We start from the raw sequence: 17,774 nt of genomic DNA, 5'->3' as shown, positions 1-17,774 counted from the left end.
GGTTGTGCCCTTTTATGCCTTAAATTAATCTGCAGCGTTTTTGACTCATCTGCTGGGGGAAAAAAAAAAACCTCAAGAAATGTCCAACAGCAGCTCTAAGCAAACTCAGCTGGCACAATGAGGGGAAGGAATCTCTCCAGTGGAAAAATTTTCCCTTTCCCCCCACCACCTGAAAACAAAAACAAAAACATGCGCCGGATTCACTGGAAGAGAGACTACTTTAAGGGCTTCTGGATGCCAGGCTCTGGCCAGCGGCTGGGAGCGGAGGCTCAGGCAGGCTGGAGTGGGGCGCCAGGCTCTATCCAGCAGGGGGCGCTGCGGGGCCTCGCCGGTCTCTGTCCGCGTTCTCAGCCCCAGGGTTGCGGTGGTGGGTCTTCCCCCTCCCATCCTGTGTCTTCCTCACTGTCCTCCCCTGTTTGCTACGCGGGCTGATGAATCCAATCCATAACACCTCCCTAAAAGCATGCGGTGAGGGAATAGAACTGTTCTCATGAGTGTATGTTTGATCCTTTTATAAATTTTTAAATACATTTCCCCCGAAAGGGTCTGTTGTCTCTTTATCCAAAAAAAAAAAAAAAAAAGCAATTTGGCTTTTGCATGTTTCTCTCTTTCCTCTGGACTTTAATTAATGCCTTGTTTGAGTTGACTTGGCCTTATTCTCTCCTCCTGTTTTTCGTTGTGTATTTTGTTCACCTCAGTCTTTCTGTGTACTTAAGGAAGAAACTGAGAAATGGTTCTTATGTTTATGAGCCTTTCAGCTTCACTCTCAAAAAGAAGTGGTCAGGGCAGGCATCCTCTGCTGTGGCCATCACCACTGTCCTGGTTGTGGTACCTGAGCGTGTCCTGCAGAGTAGCCTGGCCCCCCATCCCGTTAGTTCTGAAATGCTTGGTATGCAGGTGGGCGTCCGAACCCAGCTTCAGCTGGAGGCAAAGATGCAGAGACCCAGTGATTCGGCACTTAGATGAACGCTCAGGGTGCAGGCACAGCCTCGCAGCTGAGACCCCTCCGAGTCAGCCAGGGAGCGGCCCTTGAGTCCATCCTAACTTGAACGCTTTTCCCCCTGAGCACCTGAGGCGGGGCTGTGTTTCAGAAGGAACAGCCTCCCCCGCCCCAGTGCAGGAGCCTGGGCTGGGGTCTGTGTGTCTGCGAGCGCCCGCCGTTGGTGCCCCCCCCCCACGCCGGCTCCCCCCCACCCCCCCGGATGCTCGATCTCAGCCCAGCACACCTGCTGGCAGGGTTTAGGTTGCAAAAGGTGTCTCTTATTTCTGCCTCTCGCTGTTTCCAATGTGCTCAGTTAGCTGGAAAGGGAAATTGCCAGTGTTTTAAGCGAATCCAAGCACCTTGCAGAAATGCCCTGGAGGCATGGGAAGACCACTAGAGGCTTAGCACGGGCATTTGAAAGTCTCCTTGAGGACTCTTAAGTATCCCAGTTAAGAAGAGCTGTCACCCGGCCTGCTCCCACCCATTCCAGCCGTCCCAGCCCCCTGGCAGGTCAGCAGCAACCTCCTCCCTCCTCATCTGCTTCTGTGACCCTGTCTGAGGTCATAGCCCAGCAGCTGTGCCTAACCCACAGCCCAGGTCCCTCTTCCTCCTTTAATGCGCACCTTCTGGAAAGTTCTGAGGAGAGCCAGAGTGGAGGGGATGTGTCAACCCACACAGTGACTGTGCCAGCCCCTAGACATGGATGCACGACCTCCCTGCACCCACCCCCACCCCCAGGCAGCAATGAAAGGACAAGCCCTGCCTTCCTCTCGGTGACTGGGTGGCCCCCATGCATTTCTAACCTCCAGTCATCAGGAGGTGAGGATTGTGTCTGACAACATTAGCTGAGATAGGTTTTTAAATGCCTAATACTTAGGCTGGTGCATGGGAGGTTTTCAGAAACGACTGAGAGCTATTATGATTGTGGTAGAATGCTCAAATTATGAGACAGAGGCTGGTACCTGTACAACCAAACACGGCTCTGCCACGGAATTTGGTTTTTGTTCACGTTTTCTAGCAAATGTGTCTTTGTAGCCTCAAAACTATGGGGTGCTGCTATGTAAGTCACGCTGAAGGGATAAAATTGCATAAAGGAGTGTGCAGAGGCCAAGGCCCGACGTGGACAGCATGGGCATCTCGGAGGGCCGGGAATGGGCACCAGACTCCTCAGCTGTGATGGCGCCGAGCAGCTGGCCACCCCGGTGTGCAGCCCAGGGCCCTGGCCCCTGGAGTTCCCAGCACGCAGGCTCCTTGACAGTGGCAGCCGTCTGCTCCAGTGTGTCTTCACAGCAGCTCAGTAGCCCAGAGCTGACAGGCACGTGGCAAGGTTTCTGAGTGTCGTGTCTGCACCGACCCAGGAGCTGCCCCCGGCATCCAAGAGTCCAGCGGAGGGAAGTGTCATCGGAGTCCTGGGAAGCCGTGACCATCCAGACAGCATCCTTGGTGGGAGCCTCTGAGAACGCACTAGTGCAGCTCCTGACACCGTCTCCACGTCCCAGCTGTTGATAGAAGGCCTTGGATGAGGGTCTGGAGGTCTCAGCTTCTTCCTCCTCCCGTGGAAGAAAGGTCACCTGGTAAATGACAGCTTAGGACAAGTATCTTTTGTGTTTCTTCTACTCTGCAGTGAACACCACTTCAGCTTGTGCGCCTGAGCAGATGGCCTTGAGAAATGATCTTTGTTTAACTTTGCAGCCTCACCTCATTGACTGAGTTGCTGAACCTTTATTGGGTGCCTGCTACACATCAGTCAGTATGATGGATACTGAAGACACAGCAGTGCCCCGAAGTGTTTGGGTCCCAGTGGGACGCCAAAATACGGGGAAGATAGACTTACCCACGCCAGGGATGTCCCTGAAACGTGAGCTATGGGGCCAGTGGTGTTCACTGCTGCTCTGCGATGCTGAACATGCCCAGGACAGCAGCATGTCTTCAGGACCTGGGAATCATGCGAGCTCGTAGGCGCGCCACCCACCACGGGATGCATAAAGGAGGCAGAGTAACTCCGTGAGAGCAGAGCAGTGGTTGGCTTACTCTTCAGTTATCCCACGTTCTTCTTTTAGGAAGGAAAAAGGTGGAAATGACTAAGGATGCGAGCAGCTTGGCACAATTCTGGGACGCGTTCTCAAAGAACATTTCATCTGCGAGTTTTGGAGGCTTTGCCACGATCTGCTCAGTGAGCTGAAGAGCTTACTCCTTGCAGCTTCTTAATTTAATGCTTTTTAAAACAAGCATGATGGTCGCAGTGACATAGACAGAACCCAGCGTGGCATTAACAGGAGGACAAGCCATCCCTCTAACGGTGTAAGGAAGATGGACCTAAAATAATCAAGCTTCCGAAAGTAAAGTGTTTGGCCATCGCTGTGGTCTTCTTGGCGTTTTAGATTATCCTTACGTTGCTTCTAGAGCAATCTTGATTGTCCGTTACTTGATTGTCAGCACGCGGACGAGCGCTTCGGCGTCCTCAGACCCCCTTTCAGTTCCGCTCTGCCTTTCTGTTCGTCTCTCCCCCTGCAGAGTGAAAGCAGCAGCAGTAGCAACATCTCCACCATGTTGGTGACACACGACTACACGGCAGTGAAGGAGGATGAGATAAACGTCTATCAAGGAGAGGTCGTTCAAATTCTGGCCAGCAATCAACAGAACATGTTTCTGGTGTTCCGAGCCGCCACTGACCAGTGCCCCGCAGCCGAGGGCTGGATTCCGGGCTTCGTCCTGGGGCACACCAGCGCAGTCATCATGGAGAACCCTGACGGGACTCTCAAGTGAGTAGGGGGGCGAGGGCGGTGCTGAGCACAGAAGAGGCCTCGGGGCCCTGGAAGGGTGATGCCCATTGAGAGAGATGTGCTGTGCTCTGCGGAGCAAGTTCAGGTCTAAGCACCGTGTGGAACCACATAGTGATGGTGGGGTGACCTGCACCTCTCAGACTTAACTCTGTTGGTGGTGGTGGCGACGGTGGTGTTTGGTCACTCAGTCGTGTCTGACTCTTTGCGACCCCATGGACCACAGCACGCCAGGCTTCCCTGTCCATCACCGTCTCCCGGAGCTTGCTCAGACTCAGGTCCATTGAGTCAATGATGCCATGCAACCATCTCATCCTCTGTCATCCCCTTCTCCTCCTGCCCTCAATCTTTCCCAGCATCAGAGCCTTCCAATGAGTTGGCTCTTCGTGTCAGGTGGCCAGAGTATTGCTTCACCTTCAGCATCAATCCTTCCAATGAATATTCAGGGTCGATTTCCTTTAGGAGGGACTGGTTTGGTCTCCTTATTCTGATGTTTCTTTTAATAACCTGCATTCACACACACACAGCTTTTTTAAGCTGCTAGGTAGAGCACGATGGTATTTAGTTCCCAGAGGTCTTGGGTTGGGGGGTGAGGACTTTCCACGGCCCCCTAACATACACCAGGCGTGCTGGGGGTGCATCAGTGAAGACCCTCGTTCTGTAGCTGCAACTAAAGATCACGGGATGCTGTTACCATCAAGCCTTAGATGTACTTGATCACTTCAGTCAGGAAGTGAAAGTGAAGTCGCTCAGTCATGTCCAACTCTTAGCAACCCCATGGACTGCAGCCTACCAGGCTCTTCCGTCCATGGGATTTTCCAGGCAAGAGTACTGGACTGGGGTGCCATTGCGTTCTTCGTCAGTCAGGAAACTTGGAACCAAATTTGCCACATCAAATGTTACTGTAAAGAAACCTGAATTCAGGTGCTGGTCTCCAACTCTGCCCTTCCCTAAGTCTCTCTGATGACAGGAGAAGCCAGCCAGGCAGTTTCTGGGGGTGGGAGCTGTACAGAGCTGCGGTTTGTAAGCCTCCAAAGACCAGACTTGCATCGATGGCAGTCACCTTCCCCTCCAAACATGGAGGTGCCCTGGCCGGGTTTGCAGCCCAGTCTGGCGAGCATTCCAGCACTGCCCCCAAACCTCTGGGCTCAGTGCCCACACCCCATGAGACATCCAGGCTTGAGTTCAGCCTACAAAGAGCCCATCTCCCACAAGAATCCCTTGCCCTGTTTTTCCTTGATGCATGGAAATATTTTATTCTAGTATGCCACTGAAGAATCCTATTTTATGCTTGGTTTTCTCAAGAATATTCCCAGGCCATGTTTTCAGGTTCTCCAGAGAAATAGTTACAGTAGGGGGTGTGTGTGGTTGGGGAGTGGTTATTATGAACATAAGGATACTGGTGAGTTCAGATCTGCACTGGGGCCAGCAGAAAACCAGTGGTGCAGGCAGAATGCTGGAGAAATCCTTCTTGCTCAGGGAGGCTGGGCTTTTTTCGTCCAACTCAGGCCTTCAACTGAGTGGCTGCAAGGCCCACCACACCACAGAGGGCAGATGACTTCACTCGACCCATTACAGTTTTAATCTCATCCAGAAACACCCAGATTAATGTTTGACCAAATATTTAGATCCATTCAAGTTGATGCATAAAATTAGCCATCACAGACATCTTTATAGTTTAATCTTTAAAACTTGATTTAAGAAGCTGTCAGTCTTAATCAGTGAGCATCACAGAAAAGTTTTCCTTAGCAGAGATCACTGCTGTAAAGGAATCTCAGTCATCCTGTATCCATATAAGACACTTCTCAGCTTCCCTGATGCCTCCAGGAGTCATTTGCTGAACACCAGGAAGGCGTAATACTAACAAGATGTTGTTCTCCCCCTAGGAAGTCAACATCTTGGCACACAGCACTCCGCTTAAGGAAAAAATCTGAGAAAAAAGATAAAGACGGCAAACGGGAAGGCAAGTTAGAAAACGGTTACCGGAAGTCTCGGGAAGGACTGAGCAACAAGGTATCTGTGAAGGTGAGCATGGCATCGCCAGGAGGCTATGCACCTCAAGAAGCGACAGGGGCTGGCCCTGGCACAGGAGGAGGCATGGACCCGGGGCCCGGCCTTGCCTAGCAGTGACCCGCCTCCCTCTGCCCTGTGAGCAGACCCAAGGGGCTTTGTAGGGGGCTCATGGGGACAGAGTGGCCCAAGTACGCTTAGGTGTTCTGAGGAGCCAGGTGCGTGGGTATGCACCTCAGTGGGCGTATGCCTGGCGCAGGAAGAATGCTGCTCTGCTCCCAGGGAAGTGTGAGTCCTTCAGTCGTGTCTGACTCTCTGTGACCGCATGGATTGTAGCCCGCCAGGCTCCTCTGTCCGTGGAATTCTTCAGGCAGAAGTACTGGAGTGGGTTGCCGCTTCCTCCTGCAGGGAAATCTCCCCAGCCCAGAGATGGAACCCGGTCTCCTGCATTGCAGGCAGATTCTTTACCACGTGAGCCGCCAGGGAGACAGATTCTGGATCCTCGGAAGCAGACAGAGCACAGGGTGGCTGTGGCCCAGAGCGATGTTCACTGGCTGCAGTGAATCCCCTCGGCGGGTGCTCCAGCCCACATGACTCCTGTAATCAGATCGCCTTAAACCTGTGCAGGTTTTGCCTGGAGAGCAAGCCAGCATCTCCTGAGGGGAATTCGAGGCCCCGGCTCTGAGCTCTGGCTGTTCTGCAGAAGGAGGGGGTCCAGGGACCCACAGAACTCAGCCCATAGGATGGGCAGAGGGGGCATCTTTGAGTTTTTGGTGTTTGTGAGTAGGAAGAAAAAAGTATATTTGGGTGACATGAAGCTTCCCAGTGCATTCAAAGGCAGTGGGAGTGTGGTCGATTTTGATTGATGCCCAGGCAAGCTACATCGCATTTCCTCTTACCTTTCAAAAATAACTGCAACCCTGGAATGAAAGCAACATATCTCAAAATAGCTCATGTATTTGGTTAATAACCTTGTGATTTTTCCATTTCAGCTTCTCAATCCCAACTACATATATGACGGTGAGTCCTGTTCTTTTTCTTCTGGTGTTATAGAGCATAGGTCTAGGGAGCATTTGGGGACACTCGAGTTTACCTTGTGGACCCAGGTTTTCTGTGGAGCTCTGGGCTTGGGCAACATCTCAGGCCCAGAGGTTTGTTGGGGGAGGTTGGTGGGCGCCAGGCAGGGGCCGGGCGTCTGGCCTCACTGACTCCTTTCTCACGCAGTTCCCCCAGAATTCGTCATTCCCTTGAGTGAGGTCACGTGTGAGGCAGGCGAGACCGTTGTTCTTCGATGTCGGGTTTGCGGCCGCCCCAAGGCCTCCATCACCTGGAAGGGCCCTGAACACAACACCTTGAACAACGATGGTCACTACAGCATCTCCTACAGGTGAGGGAGGCCCCCTGGGGGTCCATGTCTCTGGCAGTGAGCATGACCTCGTTCCGCCGGGAGCCCCACGGTCAATTCCCTGGGTCCCCTCAGCCCTGGGACGCCTCCCCTGAGGGGACGTGTTGTCCCTGGCTGGGCAGCTAGGGTTGGAATCCCACTTGAAATTGCCCATCAGCACTGAAGCTCCTTGTTTCCTGTGACACCGCAGGAGAGAGGTTGGGGGGCTGGCGTGGGGATGGGGGCAAGCCTTTGTGAACGCCCTGGGCCCTCCCCTGCTGCAGCGACTTGGGAGAGGCCGCTCTGAAGATCACGGGTGTGACCACCGAGGACGACGGCATCTACACGTGCATCGCGGTGAACGACATGGGGTCAGCCTCGTCTTCAGCCAGCCTGAGGGTTCTAGGTGAGCTGCACCCCGAGCCCCCCCCCCCCACAGCCGACGTGTCCTGAGAGGCATGACAAGTCACCCGGGGGCTGCAAGGAGCTGGCCAGCCTCTGGGCGGGTGACTGCGGGCAGGGGCGGCGCTCAGTAAAGGCTTCTGTCCACGGCCACTGAGCTCGTGAGCCTCTGAGGCCAGCCTCCAGGTGGGAGGAAGGCATTCTGTGCTCTTAACACTCAAAACACACTCTCATCTCCAACATCTCCCCTGAATGTTCAGTTGATGCTTTGATGCTAAGAGGACCTATTCTGAGTTGGTCTCATGCAGAATGAAAAGAAAGTAAAGAGGGTAGTGTGGGTGAGCCCCGTGCAGGCTCTGTGCATCCTAGACCCTACAGCCCTGCCGGAGGGTGTGTCCTCCCAGCCCTGAGCGCAAGGCAACCCTGATGGGACTAACGCACTCCCAGAAAGGCCTGATCTCGCGCCTCTGCTCAACTCTGAATTGCTGGAGGCAGAACCTGTATCTTAGGTCTTTTAGAATTTTTGTTGTACTTGATGTATGTAGATGCTTAGTGAGTGACCACATACCGCCCGATTCCCAGCTGCCATTTCACAGGAGGCCACTGTGCGATGCAGGGCGGCTAAGGTTTCTCTTGGGTCCTCCAGCCACACCAGCTATAGGCAGCTGCTTTCAGGAGTGAAAATTAAAGAATTAAATAAATTTTTAAAAAACTAAGAATAAATAGAAGAGCTCCAAGGTGAATTGAGTCCAGGAGTGCTCTATGTGTAGATAGTACGTAAAATTGTCTTAGAATTTTTATCCCCTGTATCTTAACCCCCATATATTTTAACCTAAAGTCAGAGAAAGGAGGGGTTCCTATTTTGGGGTCACAGCATAAGAAAGGAAGGAAAAAACCTTGAGAATAAGCAGTGTTCTGATTTTTAAAAGGTGTCATAGAGGTTATACAGGTGATTTTTTTTCTTTCAATAAGTCACTAGTGCAAGGGAGTTTGGAGAGACAGAAGACTATTTATTGCAATAGGCTTACAGAAACGCGAGTGGAAAGATAATGGAAAAGCAAGTGTGTGTTTATTTCCATCACTTAAAGCCGTCTTTGTCTCAAACCGAGTCCCAGCACACACGCAGCGTGGACCTTATTCTTCTGACCCGTCTCTGTACCCTCGAGCCTCAGTTCAGACCCTTAGCAGCCCCTCCAGCCGCCACATTGAACTCAGGGCTCCAGTCTCCACCCAAGAGGCATCCCAGGCTCAGGGAGATGCTCCTCTCTTGCAGGTCCAGGGAGTGATGGCATCGTGGTGACCTGGAAGGACAACTTTGACTGCTTCTATAGCGAGGTGGCCGAGCTCGGCAGGTACGGCAGCACACCGGGGGCCCTCCCAAGCCAGCGGCGCAAGAGACAGAGCTCCGCAGGAGCACAGAGAGAGTTGGCACGTTCTGCCAGCAGTTGGAAGTTAGGCATTTTGCATCTGGAATGTAACTGTTAACTACCTTTCAATATTAAACACTGAGAAAGTAAGAGGACAGGTCCAGTGCAGGCACCCAGCAAGAGTTAAGGCTTTGTACCATGAGCCCTCCAGGGATGACCGAGTCGCTCTGGCTCTGCGTCCAGGGCGGCACCGGCTACGCCCTGTCCTCAGGGGAATCCAGGGGAGAGTCGCTCAGACCCTTTCTGATGGGACGTAGTTCATGGAATCCCATTGAGGGAGGTTGAAGCTGCCCTTCAGGTCTCAGCGGTACCTGGAGATTTATAGCACGAACCAAGAGGGGGCTTCAACCCAGAGGGGTGTTTCTCTGCAGATGGCAGCCAGGGCTTAGGCTGGCAGGACGTCATGTGGCAGGAGGGGGGTCGGAAGCATGACTGCCCAGCATGTCCCTATTTAAAAGCTTCCCGGGAAGCCTCCCAGCAGCCGGGGGTACACCCCAGGGGCCTCTCCTGGGTGTATCCTGCAGTAGCCAGCTGCAGGGATCCGTGCGCCCGCCTATGTGGATCAGCCCGCTGTGCCGGTCAGTCGTCCGTCATGCCCATCAGTCCTCTGTCGCCACACGAGGCTCAACCCTGCTGTCCGGAGCAGCAACGTATCACTTCGTGCCATATGCCCCTGACAAGGCAGTTGCTCCCTTGGTCCCTCCTGAGCCTGGCCACCCAGCCACCCATGTGTCTGGCCTCTCTGCACATAGATGTCCACCCCGGGCTTCCTCATGTGATGGCAGAGCATCCCAGGAGCCAGAAGCAGGAGCTGCAGCCTCTCAGAGCACAACAGCAGCACTCTCTCCATAGTCTGTGGACAGAGCCAGCCACCTGCCAGCCCAGATTCAAGGGAGGAGAATAGACTCCACCTGTCCCTAGGAGGGGGCTTCCCGGATGGCACTGGTGGTGCAGAACCCGCCTGCCAATGCAGGAGACGTAAGAGATGTGGGTTCGATCCCTGGGTCAGGAAGATCCCCTGGAGGAAGAAATAGCAACCTGCTCCAGTATTCTTGCCTGGAGAATCCCATGGACAGAGGAGCCTGGCGGGCTACAGTCCGTGGGTCGGACATGACTGAAGCGACTTAGCATGGCATGGCATGGTCCGTGGGAGGAGGAGCCCCAAGTAGCGTGCCCACAGCCCCGTGTGGCGACAGAGGACTGACCAGCACATTGGGCTGAGCCCCTCCCTACTCTGCCCCCGGCCACAGAGTTACATCTGTCCCTCACATTCCCTGCCCCGAATCTCATCCCACGAGGGCAGCAGGCTCAGAGTCGAGGGCCCAGGGCCTTGCTACCTGGATCCCGCCAGGGTGCAGCTGAGGCTTCTCTGGGGTGGCTCATTGGGTGCAGCCCCAGAGACCACAGACGAGAGACGAGTGGGTTAGCAGCCCTGCACGCACGTCCCGCAGCAGCAGGACAGCCGTGGTGATGGCAGGGGACACGGCTGCCCAGAGTGGGGGCGTGGGTGACAGGAGCCGCTGAGGAGGCCTCTCCACGCTTCTTCACACGCTGAGGAAGGGTCTCCGCGAGAGCAGAGGTGGAAGCTGCCTGGGCCGTCAGGAGGTCCCTGCTGACAGAGGTCAGAGAGTGGAGAAGTCACATGGCCGCCTTCTCAGGAGACGTCTGTCCCCAGGACGGGGAGACACAGAGTCGCAGACGCGGGCAGCTCCCTTCAGGCTGTTGTATGGCCGCAACCCCTCTGCTGGAGGGGAGACCAGGGCTGCAGCTGGGGAGGCCGTGCACATCCGGTCCGCCTGGGTTAACGGAGTCTTCCCTCCGTGACCCAGTCGGCGCACTCTGAGAGTGCTCTTCCCACCTGCTTTCCAGGGGCAGATTCTCTGTTGTGAAGAAATGTGATCAGAAAGGCACCAAACGAGCCGTGGCCACTAAGTTTGTGAACAAGAGGCTGATGAAGCGGGACCAGGTCACCCACGAGCTTGGGATCCTGCAGAACCTCCAGCACCCACTGCTGGTGGGCCTCCTGGACACCTTCGAGACTCCCACCAGCTACGTGCTGGTCCTGGAGATGTGCGTACACGCTTTGCCCCCCGCCCTCCTGACCCCAGCTCCCCCTCCCCCTAGACCCCAACTCTTCCTCCCTCTGGCTCCCAGGCCCCTACTCCCCCTGGACCCTAGCTCCCCCTCCCCCTGGACCCCAGCCCCCACTCCTGACCCCCAGCTCCCCCTCCTACTGGACCCCAGCACCCCCTTCTGGCCCCCCCACCTTCCCTCCTCCTAGCCCCCAGCTCCAACACCAAGTAGTCTTGCTGTTTATTCTCTCAGAAGGATAGGAACTGGGATTTTAGAATTCACAGAACTTCTGAAAACATGTCTCCTATCAGAATCCACAGTTTTAGAGCTTTCCAGCGATACTAGAGGGAAGTCTCTGTATGAGCTGCCTGATAAGGCAGCGTACACCTAGCATCCAAACACCCCCACCCTGACCCAGGCTCCCGTGGGGTCCCAGCCAACCTGGTGATGCCACCGGCTTCCCTTGGGGCCAGACCTCTGCAGACCACACCCCTGCTCATGACCTCAGGCTACCCTGATCCCCTGTGTCTGCCAGGCTGGGGGGCACCTGGACTGGGCTGACTCAGACCTGCTCCTGTCTGCCGCTTCAGGCTCCCAGCTCAGGCCTGGGGCCTGTCCGGTCCTTCGCAGAGCTTGTCCGGTCCTGCAGAGGGTGCTTAGACGGGAGGGTGAGGTGTGCCTCACTGAAGAGCGCAGTCTGGAGGGGGTGGGTCCCCATGACACACCGGGCTCTGTGTGCTTTCTCAGTCAACACATGAGTCGTTTAAAGATAAGGAGTATGGAACTTACGACCTGGGAGCAGGCGTCGTCGGCCAAGAGCAGCTTTCCCCCTGGGGGTATTCGGCAAAGTCCATAGACGTCTCGCTGCTTGCCCGACATCCCATGACAACACAGGACACAGAGACACAGAATCACTGGCCCAAAGTGTCCGTAAAGCCAGGATGGGAGCCTGGACCCTAGAACGTTCTGGTCTCTCTGAAACACCTCGTCACTAAGCTTTATTTAAATTCCCATTCCAGGTTTCTAGAGGGAGTTCACTTCATACACTCACTTGGGATTATGACTTCACTTCCATTGGCCCAAGCAAACCTCTTGCGCTGCTCCCTAGTTCCCGAGGCGCTGTGGGAAGCGAGTATCTCAGATCTGGCCGGCGGGGACCTGCTCCTCGCTGCCAGTGTTCCCACAGGGACCTGCTCCTGACTTTCCGTTGGTCATGTTTCCTCACAGGCATGCTGCCCTGGGCCCAGGTCCGGCCTCAGCCCCTGACCCCAACCCCCAGGGAGTCTCCCCGCCCCGGGGTCCTACTAGAACATCACCATGGGCCTGTTCAGCCCCCTCGCTGGCCCCGGAAACCTCTCAGATGGCGGAGGGAGTAAGCTGGCCCTCCCCAGCTTCCCCCAACACCGCGTCCTGGGCAGAAGGCATGTCAGTGGACCTGGGCCTGTGGCCTCTGCTCCTGGCGAGTCTCAGCTGCCTGAAGGGCTATTGCAGGGCTCAGGTGGTGTCCAGGTGGAGACCTGGCCCCTGCGGGCCCTCAGGACCTGGGAACCTGCCTTCTGGCTGTAGAAGCTTAATGCCTAACAGCCTCTGCTCAGCTATTCCCAGGGAAGACAAAGAGGCCTAGACTCCTTATCAGAGTCTCCTGCAAGCCCTCAGATTCCGTTTTAAATTTGCAGTGCATTCAGCTGTCATTTCTTTCCACTGGAATACTAAATGGTTGGGCCTCATCGTACTATTAATAGGATTTATTTTCATAACAAGCTACTTACTACCGAAGTTCCCTTGATTACTTGTCATTACCAGACAGTTGGCTGATCTTTCTGTAAATTTCTATGTAGCAAAGAGACAACACATCTCAGCCTGGTGTTCAGAGAGGCTGGAACCAGACTGCCTCCTTGCAGTTCCAGTCTCCATTACGAGCTGTGTGACTTTGGGGAAGTTACATACTTTCCCTATGCCTCAGTTTCCCCATCTGTATAAAAGGGGAACAATAAAACCCTCTTCCCAGAGAGCTGTCGTGAGGATTAAGCGAATGGTAGAAGGCATTTAGTCCCTGGCACAGGGCAACTCTGTATAAGGGTTCTTTAGAGTTAAGTAATTTCACAGTAGGCAGACTCTGAGTCCAACGTGAAGCCCACTTTATTTATATTCTCTCATTTAGCCATCACATTCCCCGTTTTACAGTTGTCAAGACTGAGGCTGGGGGAGGTGGTCTCACGTTATTCCCTCCCCAACAGAGTGCTTGCTGGGTGCCAGGTCGTGTGCTCGGAGCAGGTCTGAGTCCAGCCTGCTGGGGTGGGGTAGGCAAGAGGGGCCTGGGTGCGCCCATCTGCTGGGGTGGGGTGGGCAGGGGGGCCTGGGTGCGCCCGTCTGCTGGGGTGGGGTGGGCAGGGGGGCCTGGGTGCGCCCGTCTGCAGGGGTGGGGTGGGCAGCGGGGCCTGGGTGCGCCCATCTGCTGGGCTGGGGTGGGCAGCGGGGCCTGGGTGCGCCCATCTGCTGGGCTGGGGTGGGCAGCGGGGCCTGGGTGCGCCCGTCTCTGCTACCAGTTCCCGCTGTGGGCTCCAGGTGCTTCGTGACAAGGTTAAGAAAGCATCATCCTGTTGATCCTGTGCTGCCTCCGTGTAGAGGTGTGGTCCCCAAGCGTTGCTGGGACATTGACAGCGGGGTGCAGAGGTGACATGTGCGTCGTGGTCCCTCTAAGTGGCTGACTGACCCCATAACGCGGCCGCACACCCCTCCCTCTGCAGGGCTGACCAGGGACGGCTCCTGGACTGCGTGGTGCGGTGGGGGAACCTCACGGAGGGGAAGATCCGGGCGTACCTGGGGGAGGTTCTGGAAGCTGTGCGATACCTTCACAACTGCAGGATAGCGCACCTGGACCTAAAGGTGAGCGGGGCCCCAGGGACGGGAACGCTGGGTGACCTCAGCGCATCCATGTGGGACACGACGCCCGCTCCCGGGCCGTCCTCTGAATCCGGGCCAGGAGCCCCCCGGGGACTGGGAGAGATGCAGGGGTTAGGAGATGGGAACTCGGATGAATAATCTCTGCTCTAGAGCTGGCTTTTCAGTAATGTAAACAAACTGGAACATAGTAGACAAACGTGAGATCTGCACATGGTTCATAGAGTTCCTGGGGTGGGAACAGGGCGGGGTGACGGAGGCAAGGAGGCGCAGTGTCGCCGTCGATGGCAGGAAGGAGAGTGAATCCCAGGCTTCGCATGGCAGCGGCCCTCAGAAGTTCCAGACTGGAACGAGTCCGTCTTGCTCGTGAACAGTCGACCTTGTAGATTCCCGGAGAGCCCCAGCCCAAGAGCGGGGTGGCGGGAGTCCCCTGACGGCTGTCTTATCCTGTCTCCCAGCCCGAGAACATTCTCGTGGATCAGAGCTCAGCCAAGCCGACCATCAAGCTGGCTGACTTCGGAGATGCCGTCCAACTCAACACGACTTACCACATCCACCCATTGCTGGGGAACCCCGAGTTTGCGGCCCCCGAGATCATCCTGGGGAACCCAGTCTCCCTGACCTCAGACACGTGGAGCGTGGGCGTGCTGGCATATGTGCTTCTCAGCGGCGTGTCCCCCTTCCTGGATGACAGCGTGGAAGAGACCTGCCTCAACATTTGCCGCCTGGACTTCAGCTTCCCAGAGGACTACTTCCAAGGAGTGAGCCAGAGGGCCAAGGACTTCGTGTGCTTCCTACTGCACGAGGACCCCGCCAAGCGCCCCTCGGCTGCGTCGGCCCTCCAGGAGCGGTGGCTGCAGGCGGGCCACGGCCACGGCAAAGGCGCGGGCGTCCTCGACACGTCCAGACTGACCTCCTTCATTGAGCGGCGCAAACACCAGAACGACGTTCGACCTATCCGTAGCATGAAAAACTTCTTACAAAGCAGGCTTCTGCCTCGAGTTTGACCTGTCTTGAAGTCCTTTCTCATTCTCTTTCACCTGCCAATCAGCCGTTAAATCTGACTTTGTTTGTTTTTTGTTTTTTTTTTTTGGAAGAGAAAACAATAAACCGACGACGTAAGCAGTCTGCTGCCCGATTGTCCCGTCGTGTGACACTGCGTGCGTTCCCGAGCGAGCCGTGCTCTGCAGCTGCCTGGGACTCGGGCCACAAGCCCTGCGGGGTGTTGGGGGCGGGGGGTGGAGGCCTTCTGGAACACTCTGCAAGAGCGGAGACAGCGTTGCTGAGTCACAGTCTTTTATTCAGGTTTCTGCAAAAAAAAAAAAATTTAAAAATAAAAAGAAACTTTTTTAAATGAACATGAATAGCATTTTGCAAATTGAAAACATTTTCCAGGATTTATTCAAGGAAACAAATGCCTATGTTCAACCACTGGTGTTAACGAACAAAACAAGATACTGGACACCTCTGGGGAAGAACCCCCTCCACCCTACCCCCAGCGGCGGCCTCGTCCAACTTGGGGGTCCCCCTGGCTCTGAGCTTTTTCCAGCTGCCCCGTCTGTGTGCCTCTCACCAGGACATCAGACTGGGCTTCTGAAATGTGCGTTCAACCTCAAACTTTTGCATAAAAATAGAATGAATCGTTTTGCTCTGATGAAATGTAGGCCTTACTTGTACATAAGACTGGTCCTGCCTTCGGTCTGTCCTTTCCCCCCACCCCTGCCTTCCCACCCACCGCCCGGGGCTTCCTTTAGGAGGGGTCCAAGGGGTCTGCCCATCCCCGAGGAGGTCAGGTTGGGTCCTGCCCTGCTACCCCTTCCCCACCCCCCGCATCCCACCCCCTAAGCCGTCAATCAGATTGTTGAGCAGTATACAGTCAGATGAAAATACTGTAAATGCACTCATTGGGGGTTGTTTTTTTGGTTTTGGGGTTTGTTTTTTTTTTTGGTTTTATTTCATATCATGTGCAATGTTGTGGCTTTAACATTTTATGCAACTATTTATGAAGACCTCTGTTGTACCTGTAATAAATATATAGAAAAAGCACATATTCGTACAGTGAGATTTATGGTTTTTGTGCGTGTGTCAGGGGCGGGGTGGGGGGTGGGGTTCGTAGCCCTGTGTCATCGGTTCAAGGAGACAACTCTTGGTGAAATTTGTCAGTTTTGAGGACTGTAAAAAGTGATTTCATACTCTGAATATAAAACTGGATAATAGGGTAATGTTTTAAATTTTATTATGCTATTATTCAGAATGCCAAAGTATTATTTTTTTTCCCAAAATCAGTCTGGACATTTCCTACTTTTTAGACTTTTTGACATTCAACTTTCTGTACAAAAATTGGCTGGATTTTGAGCTTTTGGTAAGAAATAAATGCCAATTAGGCACCAGCCACCTCAAGGCTGGCTTTGATGTCTGTGGCACTGTAGTGTGGGAGGCCCTCAACAAAAGACGCTGGGTTTCTGAGCACGCTTGAATTTTTCTGGATGTCTTTTTATCTTTGTTGTGTGAAATACACTTAAAAAGACCAGCCCGCTTCCCAAGCCAGCCAGACACCTGGGTCTTCAGCCATAAACTGGCATAGTTCAAGCTTCGCAGCTTCCAATGTATTTTTATTTATTCTTTTGTTGAATTTTTGTTTGTTTGTTCCTTGTAAAATTGTACAGAAACTTTTTAAAAGAAATTGGATTCAAAACTGGATGTGTATTCGTAACCTCACAACTTTTATTTGTGTATTGTTTCTTTTTATTATTTCAGTTAAATTTTTACATTATTTTGCATGTATATTTCTTTGTACAGAGACCTTACATGTTTACACAGTATGATGTGATGTAAATATTTTATTTTGCCATCAGTTATTTTAAAAAATTAAACATATTTGCCTGATGTTTGTGTTAGACCTTTTATTTGAATTGGTCACTGTTGAATCAAAAAGAGATGGATGAGGGAAACCCTGAAGGGGAGGCCTCTGCTTAGTCAGGAGTGGGCGTGGGGAGAAGAGTATTCTGGATTGGGAACCCACTGTAGGTCACATCCAGAAAAGGGAGTCAGATGAGGCTCCTGCAGACTGGTTCACAACCCAGCCTCAGAAGAGACCTGTTTGTAACCCAGAACATCAGCTGACTGTTTACAGAGAAGCTGTGCCTGTCCTGGTTAGAGTAACTAAGACACCCCTGGTTCTTAATGAACACAGAATCCGAGCAAAGGAAAAAGCTGTTGCATACTGGCCACAGAAAAGCAAAACTAACATTCAGATGGATTTAAGAACTTGAAGGGCTTCCCAGGTGGCACCAGTGGTAGAGAAACCGCCTGCAGATGCAGGAGACTTAAGGGACACGGGTTCGATCCCTGGGTCAGGAAGATCCCCTGGCGGAGGGCACGGCGACCCACTCCAGCATTCTTGGCTGGAGAGTCCCATAGACAGAGGAGCCTGGCAGGCTACAAAGTCCATAGGGTCAGAAAAAGTCGGACATGACTGTAGTGACTTAGCCCATGCACGAGGACTTGAAACACTTAGGTTCAAGCACGTGAATTGGGAGCAAGCCCAAGAATCCGTGCCTGCAAAGACTCCCCAGGGGTGGCTGCTGCCTGCCCCTGATATCGGTCTTCTTTCCTGACCATCTCTGTCATCTCCCTTGCTTTGATTCCTTTCTGCTGCTTTTTTTAAGTTGTTCCCCCTGCAATGGTGACTTTTTCCTTGGCACACTAAAAACGTTTTACTTTGCATCTGTTTGCTAAAATCCTAGAGTTAAGACGCTGTGTGAGAAGATGACACTTGTGCTAAGACCCCAAGTCCGGGCACGGGGAACTGGCTC

The 17,774-nt window shown here is 53.8% G+C and overlaps 1 protein-coding gene across 3 annotated transcripts in view; it reads left to right on the top strand.

The window, feature by feature from the left end:
• The window catches only part of TRIO (trio Rho guanine nucleotide exchange factor), a 355,580-nt gene extending 338,735 nt beyond the window's left edge, over nucleotides 1-16,845 (top strand). For 2 of the 3 annotated variants that reach the window (XM_060400268.1, XM_060400269.1), the window contains exons 49-57: nucleotides 3,497-3,744; nucleotides 5,649-5,787; nucleotides 6,765-6,792; nucleotides 6,997-7,159; nucleotides 7,441-7,562; nucleotides 8,832-8,910; nucleotides 10,855-11,055; nucleotides 13,806-13,944; nucleotides 14,418-16,845. In XM_060400268.1, coding sequence (XP_060256251.1) covers nucleotides 3,497-3,744; nucleotides 5,649-5,787; nucleotides 6,765-6,792; nucleotides 6,997-7,159; nucleotides 7,441-7,562; nucleotides 8,832-8,910; nucleotides 10,855-11,055; nucleotides 13,806-13,944; nucleotides 14,418-14,966 — 1,668 coding nt within the window. In that variant the 3' untranslated portion in view covers nucleotides 14,967-16,845. Of the gene's footprint in view, nucleotides 1-3,496; nucleotides 3,745-5,648; nucleotides 5,788-6,764; nucleotides 6,793-6,996; nucleotides 7,160-7,440; nucleotides 7,563-8,831; nucleotides 8,911-10,854; nucleotides 11,056-13,805; nucleotides 13,945-14,417 lie in introns of those variants that run through there. The other variant, XM_042233930.2, reaches the window with a different exon arrangement.
• Nucleotides 16,846-17,774: the final 929 nt, after the last annotated feature.

Source organism: Ovis aries, chromosome 16 (genome assembly GCF_016772045.2).
Source record: "Ovis aries strain OAR_USU_Benz2616 breed Rambouillet chromosome 16, ARS-UI_Ramb_v3.0, whole genome shotgun sequence".
Taxonomy (NCBI): Eukaryota; Metazoa; Chordata; class Mammalia; order Artiodactyla; family Bovidae; genus Ovis; species Ovis aries.
This window is presented reverse-complemented; position numbering and strand designations above follow the sequence as displayed.